The sequence below is a fragment of the Oncorhynchus keta genome, chromosome 28 (assembly GCF_023373465.1).
Source record: "Oncorhynchus keta strain PuntledgeMale-10-30-2019 chromosome 28, Oket_V2, whole genome shotgun sequence".
In the NCBI taxonomy this organism is placed as follows: domain Eukaryota; kingdom Metazoa; phylum Chordata; class Actinopteri; order Salmoniformes; family Salmonidae; genus Oncorhynchus; species Oncorhynchus keta.
In genome coordinates, this window is record NC_068448.1 from 48,550,039 (window position 1) to 48,563,718 (window position 13,680).

General features: G+C 40.0%; 1 protein-coding gene across 1 annotated transcript; it reads left to right on the plus strand.

Moving 5' to 3' along the window:
* Positions 1-11: 11 nt before the first annotated feature.
* Positions 12-13,431, plus strand: LOC118361523 (uncharacterized). Its single transcript, XM_035741532.2, has 7 exons — positions 12-206; positions 2,345-2,489; positions 2,642-2,755; positions 5,297-5,441; positions 11,871-12,019; positions 12,235-12,374; positions 12,965-13,431. Exons 1-7 carry the CDS (start codon positions 53-55, stop codon positions 13,174-13,176), a joined length of 1,059 nt encoding a protein of 352 aa, XP_035597425.1. The 5' UTR covers positions 12-52; the 3' UTR covers positions 13,177-13,431.
* Positions 13,432-13,680: the final 249 nt, after the last annotated feature.

Genomic DNA, 13,680 nt, shown 5'->3' on the forward strand with positions numbered 1-13,680 from the left:
GAGTGTTGGTGTGTGAGGCGAGCGTTCTACAGTCGATCGCTCGACAGGGAGGATGTACCGCTCCCATGTGTCTCCGTATGGCCAGGGCAGTATGGAGAGACATCATCACCATGTGGTCCTACACGGTGTGTGTATCGCTCTGGCCATGTTTAGCCAGGTGGCTTCCGAGACCTTCCATGTTCTAGCATCAGGGACCAACTCTGGCGGTGAGTGAAATCTACCAGACACCTGGTCCATCCCTGTACTACAGTGCACTACTGTGAGGTCATCAGGGACTTTGGTTCAGCAGACAATCTGGATAAACGAGTACAGTGGCTAGTGGATGTATCCTGAGTGCAATGCTATGATCATGATGCCACCGTTTGTAGAGTGAAGATTGTAAGAGTCAAACGCTTGATGTGGTCATTGCGTCCTAAGAACATGGCATCAAATACTCAACTTTCGACTACTTTTTTTAACATGAATATTTAGGCGTGACAATCATTTTGACCTCTACCTTTTTTTTTTGGAGGGGGGGAAAAAAAAATACTACTTATGAAACAACATTTTACACAGTCATTATTGCTCATCTTTATCAAGGCTGCCAGTAATTTCGGACCCCCCTCTGTATAGACGATAGCTTTGTCACTGTCGTAATGAATGACCATTTGACCCAATATGACCTGTAAATGATATCTCCTGCAGGGATGTTCCAGATGCACATACAGTGTGTCACCCAAAGGATCCCTTCGAGAAGATAAGTTAGAACAACTTGTCATACACCAATGTATCCACAGTGGAATGACCTTATGTAATGATGGACCTTTGGCCTGCCACACGTTTTAAATGTCATCGTTTTACAGCCCAGCACTGAAGAAGAGAGGCCAATGATTGTGTTTTTTAACTCCTAATCTGCGCGTCACCGACCGCATTACATAAGCGGATGAGTTGATAGACGACACTTTGCAGACACTTCTGAAAAGGAAACTTTGTAAGCTGGAGGTAATGTTACCACAGAGTTTTCAAACCCAGAGACACAACATCATGATACTTCCGGGAATGCGTTGCGAAGGAGTCTCAACAGACCAGACCGGGGTTTGGAAAGTCAATGGGAGAAGGGAAAATGTGTCCTTAGTTGTTAATTTTCTCAAATTCTAAAGAATTTAGAATTTTAGAATCTAAAAATTCAACAACAAAAAAAAACTATATTCGAGCCAATGTCTTAACTAGCTGAACAGGTTATTACAAGAACCTTGTGAAAGTGAAAAACTGACACGTTTTCATTTTTGTCAAAAACAACTTAATATCGAAGGAGTGCCTCTCATTTGACGGCCTGCACATGCGTTGTTCTACACAACACAATCGTTAGACTTGGGGGAAGTGTTTCTATGTATGGGCTATTCTTGCTAACACCGCCATGACATCACCCAGAAGTGTGATCAGGGATTTCTATCGGAGAAGCAGATTCTGCACATCTTCATACTGTACTTTCTTTGATGTTACTGCTCATACTGATGTATTCTCCATCTCACTGTTAAACAGTGTCCATATTAGGACTGTGTCAGCAGGACTTGTTTCAGTCTGAGGCTGTCCTGATATGGACACCATTCTCGTGCATGCTGTGAATCTGTTTCCTATGATGGGAGGCAAACACTAAAGTATCTCCATTGCCAATAGGATAAGCTGGCTTGTTATTCACAATACAGCTTCATCTTCACATAGCTTATATTGGTATTACATTGCAACTCTATACTTACTGTTAGACACAGTAACTGTATGGTGTCCATATTAGGACACTGTCAATCTTAGCAGGAGGCTGTCCTAATATGGACACTGTAGTATGTGGTTTGTAGAGCTTGCTAGTTTATAGTCCAAAAAAACAAAAATTAGTTACCTCTGGTTCGTTTAGCCATTCCTATGGAGGAAATGAATGGGGCAAGTATGAGGTTTTGGGACAAACGCCGAAAATAAGACCTGAGGTTAACACAGGTTTAGGAGATCGTATATGTTTTGTTCTATAATCAGTCAGTTAACATGACTTTTATTAGTTCTGAAGTCTTTTTATGTGCTTGTTCTGTTTGCGAAAATGTAAAAACAAATCACACAAAAAGATGTCAGCTGATGAAGATTATCTCATAGAGCAAAACATATAGGGTCTCCTAAGCTGGTGTTTACCATATATCTTATTTTCTGCGTTTATCTAAAAACTCAACAACAAAAACATGTTTTCCCTATAGACTTTGGCCAATGAGCCATGGAGTCTACATGGCTACACAATGCCTACAATGCCTACAAAAAAAAAACGCCATTACTATTGCTCTCTACAGAGTCCTTTTACCGAACATGCAATGGCTTTACTCCCTAGGTCTGTTTATGACCACATTGGATAATGTCTCTGAGTCCTTTCCTCTGGAGGTGACCATGGACTGCTGGGCCGACAACACCTGGATCATGCTTCGGCTCTGGAGCAGTGCTTGGCTCATACACTCTCTTTTTACTGTGTTCCAGAGGTATCACTCACTCACTCACTCACTCACTCACTCACTCACTCACTCACTCACTACTCTTCCAAAGGTTAACTGAATGCCTAAGTGATGACAATTAAATGATGAGGCTGTACATTTATATCACTCAGTTGTGATTGATGTTCTCTGCCTGAAAGGAATGTGTTTGGTCCAGTCTCCTGCAACCCTGAGATTCACCCTCCGTCATTCTATCTGATCTGGACTATGATCAACGTGGCAAAGATCACCTGGCTGTTTCTCTGGGACAGGCAGTAAGTAGTTTGGCACTTGTTGCATTTAAAGGGGAAGTTTTACAAATATAACGTTAGATGATTTCTCATCCTGAAAGTAGTCTATGGGCCAGGATAAACTCTAACCCATGGTTTACTGTTATTTAAAATCCAACTACAAACTGCAGCTAGACTACTTTCAGGGGGAGGAACCATCTAACAGTTTTAAAGGCCCAAATGCAGTCAAAAATGTGATGTCCTGTGTTTTCCAGTTGAAGTTGGAAGTTTATATACACTTAGGTTGGAGTCATTAAAACTCGTTTTTCAACGACCCCACAAATTTCTTGGTAACAAACTATAGTTTTGGCAAATCGGTTAGGACATCTACTTTGTGCATGGCACAAGTAATTTTTCCAACAATTGTTTACAGACAGATTATTTCACTTATGATTCACTGTATCACAAATCCAGTGGGCCAGAAGTTTACATACACTAAGTTGACTGTGCCTTTAAACAGCTTGGAAAATTCCAGAAAATGATGTCATGGTTTTAGAAGCATCTGATAGGGTAATTGACCTCATTTGAGTCAATTGGAGGTGTACCTGTGGATGTATTTCAAGGCCTACCTTCAAACTCAGTGCCTCTTTGCTTGACATCATGAGAAAATCAATAAAAATCAGCCAAGACCTCAGGAACAAAATTGTAGACCTCCACAAGTCTGGTTCATCTTTGGGAGCAATTTCCAAACGTCTGAAGGTACCACGTTCATCTGTACAAACAATAGCACGCAAGTATAAACACCATGGGACCACGCAGCCGTCGTAATGCTCAGGAACGAGACGAGTTCTGTCTCCTAGAGATGAATGTACTTTGGTGCGAGAAGTGCAAATCAATCCCAGATCAATCCCAGAACAACAGCAAAGGACTTTGTGAAGATGCGGTAGGACACAGGTACAAAAGTGTCTATATCCATAGTAAAATGAGCGCTATATCAACATAACCTGAAAGGCCATTCAGCAACAAATAAGCCACTGCTCCAAAAACCGCCATAAACAAGCCAGACTACGGTTTGCAACTGCACACATGTACAAAGATCATACTTTTTGGAAAAATGTCCTCTGCTCTGATGAAACAAAAATAGAACTGTTTGGCCAAAAGGACCATCTGTCACGGTTTTCATATGGTGAAGGAGAGTCGGACCAAACTGCAGCGTGTATATTGTGATCCATGTTTAATCACACAACGTAAACACGAATAAACACAAACACTACAAAACAATAAACGAAAACAGCCTATACTTGTGTCAACTAACACAGCACAAGGACATCAGGACAATCACCCACAATCCAACCAAAGAATATGGCTGCCTAAATATGGTTTCCAATCAGAGACAACGCAGCATCATGTTGTAGGGGTGCTTTGCTGCAGGAGGGACTGGCGCACTTCACAAAATAGATGGCATCATGAAGGGGGAAAATTACGTGGATACATTGAAGCAACATCTTAAGACATCAGTTAAAGCTTGGTTGCAAATGGGTCTTCCAAATGAACAATAACCCCAAGCATACTTCCAAAGTTGAGACAAAATGGCTTAAGGACAACAAAGCCAAGGTATTGGAGTGGCCATCACAAAGCCCTGACTTCAATCTTACAGACAATTTGTGGGTAGAACTGAAAAAGCGTGTGCGGGCAAGGAGGCCTACAAACCTGACTCAGTTACACCAGCTCTGTCAGGAGGAATGGGCCAAAATTCACCCAACTTATTGTGGGAAGCTTGTGGAAGGCTACCCGAAACATTTGACCCAAGTTAAACAATTTAAAGGCCAATATACCAAATACTAATTGAGTGTATGTAAACTTCTGACCTACTGGGAATGTGATGAAAGAATTAAAAGCTGAAATAAATCATTATTTTTACTATTTCACATTCTTAAAATAAAGTGGTGATCCTAACTGACCTAAGACAGGGAATGTTTACTAGGGTTAAATGTCAGGAAATGTGAAAAACTGAGTTTAAATGTATTTGGCTAAGGTGTATGTAAATTTCCAACTTCAACTGTTTTTCTACACTCTGAGGTTTGAATCATACTGTGAAATTGTTTAAATTATGATAATGCCCTTTCAGTTTAAGAGCTGTTTGAAAAGACCACCTGAAATTTTAGTCTGTTTATCTGGGATGGAGATTTGGCCTGCCTGGTGACATCACACAGGCGTTAAATTAGATAACAGACCAATAAGAAAGCGATGTTCCAAACGTCTCTGCCAATAACAGCCATTTTTTCAGTTTCCCCTCCCACTCAGACCACTCCCAGACAGTCTTAGCAACATTCTTGCTTGAAAAATAGAGATTTTGATGACAATTTTAATTGAAAACAATCACAGTAAGGTACTCTATTGCCACCCAGAAATGATTTGATATTGAGATAAAAAAAAAAAACTGCTGCATTGGACCTTAAAATATAAACTTCCCCTTTAAGATACACATTTTGGGATTTTAAAATATGACAAAATAAATACAGTGGGCCTATGTGCAGAACCAAGAAAGGCAATACTAAATATGGAACATCTTTTGTGTTTTTACAGTGACCTTCTACCATCCCTGTTTTTTAAATGGGTTTTGCCAATTCACAGCTTCCAAATGCTGTATGTTTCATACCGAAACCTGCACAATCACAGAACCTGGCTGGCCATCAATAACCCTAAAGAACCCTGGTGGACCCGCTATCTGGTGAATTCAAGATCTTTTCTACACAATGATGTCAAGATGTAGCACAGTTGCTTGTTTTATCATGCTGCTGTCAGCCAATGAGCTTCAGGGCAAAAAAAAACCGTATGTAACCAAGTTGAATTGGTTAAACTTACTCTTTAGCTTGAAATACCACCACCCATGCAGCCTAAGTGCTAACATTTCTTATTTTCAAAAAATACAAGTGCTTAGTGCTCTTAAGGAAGTCGCAAGCAGCACAGTTACGCTTACAGGTCATAATAGATGTTTTCTTGAGATCATTTGCAGCAATGACCTCACTAACCTTAAGATAAGATAGTACTTTATTAACCTTAGTACTGTATGTCTTGTTTTAATATGTCGGATTCATATGTCTTAGTAGTCATTAGAGATCATTAAGGTTTTCTTGGCATCATTTGCAGCAATGACCTAAGATAAAATCATGTAGCACTATCCCACTGGGCATAGACGTCATTTCAATGTCTATTCCATGTTGGTTTAACGCAGTTTAATTGAAATTACATTGAAGTGACGTGAAAACAATGTTGATTCAAACAGTGTGTGCCCAGTTGGATATAGAGTGCATTCAGAAAGTATTCAGAGCCCTTGACTTCTCCCACATTTTGTTACGTTACAGCTTTATTCTAAAATATATATTTTTTTAAATATCCTCATCAATCTACAAACAATACCCCATAACGACAAAGCAAACATTTGCAAAAAATTGAATATCACAAATATTCAGACCCTTTTCTCAGTACTTTGTTGAAGCACCTTGGGTATTTTCAGGTCTCTCCAGAGATGTTTCGATCATGTGCCACTCAAGGACATTCAGAGACTTGTCCCGAAGCCACTCATGAGTTGTCTTAGCTGTGTGCTTTGGATCATTGTCCTGTTGGAAGGCGAACCTTCGCCCCAGTCTGAGGTCCTGTGCGCTCTCGAGCAGGTTTCATTCAAGGATCTCTCTGTACATATTTCCCTCCATCCTGACCAGTCTCCCAGTCCCTGAAAAATATCCTCACAGCATGATGCTGCCACCACCATTCTTCACCATAGGGATGGTGCCTGGTTTCCTCCAGACGTGACACTTGGAATTAAGGCCAAAGGGTTCAATCTTGTTTCTGATGGTCAGGGTCCTTTATGTGCCTTTTGACAAACTCCATGTGGGCTGTCATCTACCTTTAACAGAGTGGCTTCCGTCTGGTCACCTCCCTTACCAAGGCCCTTCTCCCCGATTGATAAGTTTGGCTGGGCTGCCAGCTGTAGGAAGAGTCTTTGTGGTTTCAAACTTCTTCCATTTAAGAATGATTGAGGCAACTGTGTTCTTGGGGACCTTCAATGCTGCAGACATTTTTTGACACCCTTCCCCAGATCTGTGCCTCGACACAATCCTGTTTCGGAACTCTACTGACAATTCCTTTGACCACATGGCTTAGTTTTTGCTCTGACATGCACTGTCAACTGTGAGATCTTATATAGACAGGTGTGTGCCTTTCCAAATCATGTCCAATCAATTGAATTTACCACAGGTGGCCTCCAAGTTGTATAAACCTCTCAAGGATGATCAACGGAAACAGGATGCACCTGAGCTCAATTTCAAGTCTCATAGCAAAGGGTCTGAATACCTATGTAAATAAGGTATTACTGCTTTTTTATTTTGAATACATTTGCAAACATTTCTAAAAACCTGTTTTCGCTTTTGTCATTATGGGGTATTGTGTGTATCTAATTAATCTGTTTTAGAATAAGGCTGTAACCTAACAAAAGATCATCCGTTCACCTACTCTGCATCTCACAAAGACACGGCAGTTGGAACCAAATATCTCAAATTTGGACTCATCAAGTGCAAAGGACAGATTTCCACTGGTCTAATGTCCATTGCTCATGTTTCTTGGCCCAAGTAAGTCTATTCTTATTATTAATGTCCTTTAGGAGTAGTTTCTTTGCAGCAATTAGACCATGAAGGCCTGATTCACACAGTCTCCTTTGAACAGTTGATGTTGAGATGTGTCTGTTACTTGAACTCTGTGAAGCATTTATTTGGGCTGCAATTCTGAGGCTAGTAACTCTAAGGAACGTATCCTCTGCAGCAGAGGTAACTCTGGGTCTTGCATTCTTGTGGCGGTCCTCATGAGAGCCAGTTTAATCATCGTGCTTGATGGTTTTTGCCGACTGCACTTGAAGAAACTTTCAAAGTTCTTGAGATTTTCCGGATGGACTGACCTTCATGACGGACTGTCCTTTCTCTTTGCTTATTTGAGCTGTTCTTGCCATAATATGGACTTGATCTTTTACCAAATATGGCTATCTTCTGTATACCACCCCTACCTTGTCACAACACAACTGACTGACTCAAATGCATTAAGAAGGAAATAACTTTAACCTTTTAACAAGGCACACCTGAGCATTCCAGGTGAATACCTCATGAAGCAGGTTGAGAGAATGCCAATTGTGTGCAAAGCTGTCATCAAGACAAAAGGAGACTACTTTAAAGAATCTCACATACATCTATTTTGATTTCTTTCAAATTCCATGTGTTATTTCATAGTTTTGATGTCTTCACTATTATTCTACAATGTAGAAAATAGTAAAACATAAAGAAAAAAAACCTTGAATGAGTAGGTATGTCCTAACTTCTGACAGGTACTGTACATTTTACAGACACAGTATATTTTACAATAGTTATCTTTGATTTGTTTTTACATTTACATTTAAGTCATTTAGCAGACGCTCTTATCCAGAGCGACTTACAAATTGGTGCATTCACCTTATGACATCCAGTGGAACAGCCACTTTACAATAGTGCATCTAAATCTTTTAAGGGGGGGGGGGTGAGAAGGATTACTTTATCCTATCCTAGGTATTCCTTAAAGAGGTGGGGTTTCAGGTGTCTCCGGAAGGTGGTGATTGACTCCGCTGTCCTGGCGTCGTGAGGGAGTTTGTTCCACCATTGGGGGGCCAGAGCAGCGAATTTTTAGTCCTATCCTTCATCTACACTCAACCCCTCCCATCTATCTCTGAAGACCATCCAGTGTGGATTTCAATTTGCCAAATATTTTTCAACTGTGCTATTTCACAAACGTTCTGAACCTACAGTATATACATTTTACAGACACAGTATATTTTATATTAGTTATCTTGTTATTTAGCCAAGAATTGTGTATATTAATTGAAATTGAAAAACTCAAAGTTTTAAATCCAGCGTTGTTTTGTGTATCAGTCCATAAACCAAAAATCTCCTCCCAACTATTTTGCAATCTATATGGCACAGCTGTCAATTTGTTGGTACTTAAATTGAACTGATATACTTTTTTTATTAATCTGAATTTTGTTTAACCAATATTGATCGTTAATGCAGGGCTGACAGAGAAGTCCCTATTTCCCCCTTCCTTGCCTTGGTTGTAATTTTGAGTAGACCAAACATTTCAGAATATGTATGTTAGCTGTGTGTGACACAACTCCACCAGTCCTATGTATGAAATCATTTACAAACATACATTAAAAAAAAAAAAAAATTCTCCAATTTAAATATTATTTTATCAATTGGATTATCTTGGCAAAGGATAAATGCTCACTAACAGGGATTTAATCAAATATGTGCACCAAATTAGAGAGAAATGTGCTTTTTGTGCATATGGAAAAGGATATTACCATAATAATAATTTGACTTACTTTGAATTTTTTTTTTAAACACCACCACTCCCATCCTTCCAGTGCACGCCAATCAACACAGGGCAAGGGGATCCCATGATTGAAATGACAGCCAATCATTTATACTAGTGGCCACGTAGTTAATGAACAATAAGGAACACCTGCTCTAACAGTCTATGAGGCTGCATTCAAGAGCTCATGCCTGTTGCATATTTACCCCCCCCAGTTTTGAAATTTGTCCCCACATTTCAAGACAAAAAAAACAAAAAATAAGACAAGTCACATCAAAAATGAAGGTAGAGAAAAAATGCAAAAAGCCATCTAAATGAAGAATACATGTATTGACCAAATAGGCAAAAAGCACACTTTGATAGGCAAAATACTGCAAACCAATACTTAAATAAAATAAATACTGGAGGACCATGCAGTTGTATAATGGGACGGAGACATATTTTCTTCGTTTCAGAGCGCCTCATCATCACACCATTGCCAGTATGTTTGCCAAGGGGACCGTCATTATGCGCCAAAACACCATTCTGAAAACACATGAACTTGGACAAACATACCGCACAAACATCACATTAAATTATATCTGTCACATTAAAAATAAATACATAGGCCTAATTTATATTTATCTTAAAACCTCTCTAGGGTATGTGGGATGCTAGCGTCCCACCTGGCCAACATCCAGTGAGATTGCAGAGAGCCAAATTCGAATACAGAAATACTCATTATAAAAATTCAGAAAACAAAACATATTTTAAATAGGTTTAAAGATGAACTTCTTCTGAATCCAACCACGGTGTCAGATTTTTAACCTCTTACTCCTACCCCCTACTTTTTGAACATTCTGTTAAAAATCGCGCAACATTTCAGCGCCCTGCTGCTCATGCCAGGAATATAGTATATGCATATGATTAGTATGTGTGGATAGAAAACACTCAGACGTTTATAAAACTGGTTAAATCACTGCTGTGACTATAACAGAAGGTGTGTTTCATCGAAAAGTGCAGGAAAATCTGATCACTGAAAATGGAAATAAATATCCATGCGCCACTTCCAGGAATTGTTCAAGAAGAACCGAATTAAATGAGGCCGAGGTTGCAGTGCCTACAGCTTCCACATGATGTTGTGTACTAATACCTAAAGTTGCATTACAAAAGTATTTCGAAGTGTTTTGTGAAAGTTTATCGTCAACTTTTTTAATTTAAAAAAATGACGTTACGTTATGAAACGCTATTTTTTTTCGTTTATCACACAGTCTTCATAGATCGATATCTAGGCTATATATGGACCGATTTAATCGAAAAAAAGACCCAATAGTGATTATGGGACATCTAGGAGTGCCAACAAAGAAGATGGTCAAAGGTAATGAATGTTTTATATTTTATTTGTGCGGTTTGTGTAGCGACGACTATGCTAATTACTTTGTTTACGTCCCCTGCGGGTCTTTTGGGGTGTTACATGCTATCAGATAATAGCTTCTCATGCTTTCGCCAAAAAGCATTTTAAAAATCTGACTTGTCTGGATTCACAACGAGTGTAGCTTTAATTCAATAATTTTAACTAATACTATTAGCATTTAGCGTAGCGCATTTGCATTTCCAGATCTCTAGATGTGACGCCTGCGTGCCAGGTAGGAGCAAGAGGTTAAAATGGTTTACGGCGAAAGCATACCTTAACATTATTTGAGAACATAGCCCAGCAGACAAATCATTACAAACAGTAACCAGGCAAGTAGAAGAATTACACAAGTCAGAAATAGAGATAAAATGAATCCCTACCTTTGATGATCTTCATATGTTTGCACTCAGAAGACATTAATTTACTCAATAAATGTTCCTTTTGTTCGATAAAGTCTATTTATATCCAAAACCCTCAGTTTGTTCGCGCGTTTCCTTCCTGAATGGATTTTTCTCAGGTTTTGGCCTGCCAAATCAGTTCTGTTTTACTCACAGACACTATTTTAACAGTTTTGGAAACGTTAGAGTGTTTCCTATACAAATCTACCAGTTATATGCATATCATATCTTCCGGGTCCAAGTAGCAGGCAGTTTAATGTGGGCATGCTTTTCATCCAAAATTCCGAATGCTGTCCCCTACCCTAGAGAAGTTAACATTTCTGAATACTTTAATATGATTGGTGCAATATAGATGAGATGCAAGTATAGATGAGCTGCAGACTGAACTTGGCCCATCTACGAGCAACAACGTAGGTATCCATGAAGCTCAGTGCCAGAATGCCCTCTTATGCCGCATTCAAAACAACTCGGGAAAAATAGTTTTGAGCAGTCATTCAACTTGGATTTCCAACTCGAGAGCTCTGACTCACGAGAACTCAGCCTTTCCAACCTGAAGATCACTGACGTCATGATTTGACCTCGTATTTTTCAGAGTTCCCTGTTGTCTTGAACACACCAAAAGTATCACCTCCAACTTCCCTTAAGGGAAGTTCACCATTCACAAAACCTCACACACTCGCATCCATCCGCTAAGCCGTGTACCAGGAAGGCAGCGGAGCCAAGCCATTATGGTCACCCAATGCCCCTCCTCAGCGCACCTCCATCCCCCTAACGCATATTCACAAGGCATTAGAGCCTCCACTAAAAACAAGGCCAACCAGGGCCACATCACAAATCTAAACGCACCAATACACATTCTAAAAACAGATCCTTTACCAATAAATACTAAGTCTTGTTTTAATATGTCTGTTTCATATGTCTTTTATCATGGTCCCTCTGGTCTAACTGTGTGTTGATGTGTTGGTGTTGTGTGGGACAGACCCAGAATGGACTGGCTGTATTTGGCTGGTGGACTCTTCTGGAGGCCCTGGTCAGTCTGGGAGTTGTGCTGAGGTACCAGGCTGGGCTACCCGATCCTCTGGTCAGCTCAATGGTGCTCACTCTACTTCTCCTGGGGATGCTCATCTGGTAATAACTGACAATGAAATAATGATGGACCCATACATATACATCGTAATCATTGATTGAATGGAAAAATTATAATTGTGGCGTCCATATTAGGACAGTCTCTCCTGCTGAGACTGAGGCTGTCCTAATATGGACACCGTACTGACTAAATCGTTCCACTATACTAGGAAGCTGGGGTTTAATTCAGTTTTTAAAACAATGCTATTTCCTAACAGGTTTGTCTTTGAGAGCTTCATATTCTCCAAGTACATCCGCTACACGTTTACTGTCTACCCTGTGTTGATTGTGGGCCTGGGAGCCATGTTCACCAGAAGCTATCGTGTCCATGACCTTGCTCCTAACACAGTCTACTGTGGTAAGAACATAGAGTTGGATAGAGGGCACACTTAGCCCACAGCCTGTTTTATCATGTACAGTGCCATTGAGGGCTGTCACCATTTTGAAGTAGTCAACTCGGTGGGACTTGCTATGGGTTAAGGAAGATCACAGAATTCCATCCGGGTCAGCAGGAATTATACTCCTGAGTAAACATTCCCTAAGTCGCTCTGGATAAGAGCATCTGCTAAATGACTCAAATGTAAATGTATAATCAGGCGGCAGTAAATCACTAACCTTGTCTTTGAACCTGTTCAGACTATGCACAAGATAGAAGATGAGCTCTCTAGTACAGCTCTATGAAATGAACATATACTGGAGTAGTACCAACCACACACCCACATTCTGTAACAGATCCATTTTAGTGTAGGCAGATGCTGGCCAATTATAACATGATTTTATAGGCACATTATGGATACTGTAATTGGAACAGTGATAAGCTAACGCTGTAGGCCAGTCATAATTGAATACCAGAAAAATCCTGTAGACAATTTTGTATAATCTGATGAATAACAGTTACGTAACACTTACAGTACACTTGACTATGTATTTCTTGCCCCAACCACACAGGCTTCCTTATGCTCGCGGCAACTATCCTGAACTGTATCCGTTTGATCGCTGCATGCTTTTACCCAGATGACACCTCCAGCTATTTGACCAAGGAGCCCAACCGTAAACCTGACTTCTGCAAGACTGTATGCCAACCGATGGGGAAGGACAGCACGATGGCTTCACAAACTGCTTTTGTGAATCCTGTCTTCTGTAATAACTTAGACAATTAACAGAGGGTACGGTGTCCATATTAGGACAGAAACGACTCCTGTTGAGGATTTACCCTAAGTGAATTGTTTTGCATGTACATAATTTGGATACTGATTAATGGTATTTTCTGTAAGAATGGACATTGTTCTCTTGGTGATGGATAGATAGAGCTTGAGTTACTCTAAGCTTAGAGTGTTGACATGCCTTCACGAACAAATAGATTCCAAACAGTCGCTTAACAATTCAGAATGTTGAATAAACTTTATTTGAACTCACTTTACCGGTTTTCACTGAGTTATTCCTTATGTCGTTGTAAATTTGATGATTTGATGATTCCCAAACAAATTTCCTGAGTTTGAGCAATTTTGACAATCATTGTTTTTCTACTTCTAATACTCGTATCGATGTGTCAAAATATCCAATCGCACAGGTCGAGTGACGAATGAGGTGAGCACCTCTCCTCCATAAAGGGAGCCACTCGCTCACCAGCTGGTCATTCTCACCTCTCTTCCTTGCGGAAGTGA

Coding starts and splice junctions, on each gene's coding strand:
- LOC118361523 (XM_035741532.2), top strand. CDS start 53: ATGTACCGCTCCCATGTGTCTCCGTATGGCCAGGGCAGTATGGAGAGA. Junction 2,756..5,296: donor CTGTTTCTCTGGGACAGGCA/GTAAGTAGTTTG, acceptor GTGTTTTTACAG/TGACCTTCTACCATCCCTGT. Junction 12,020..12,234: donor CTCCTGGGGATGCTCATCTG/GTAATAACTGAC, acceptor ATTTCCTAACAG/GTTTGTCTTTGAGAGCTTCA.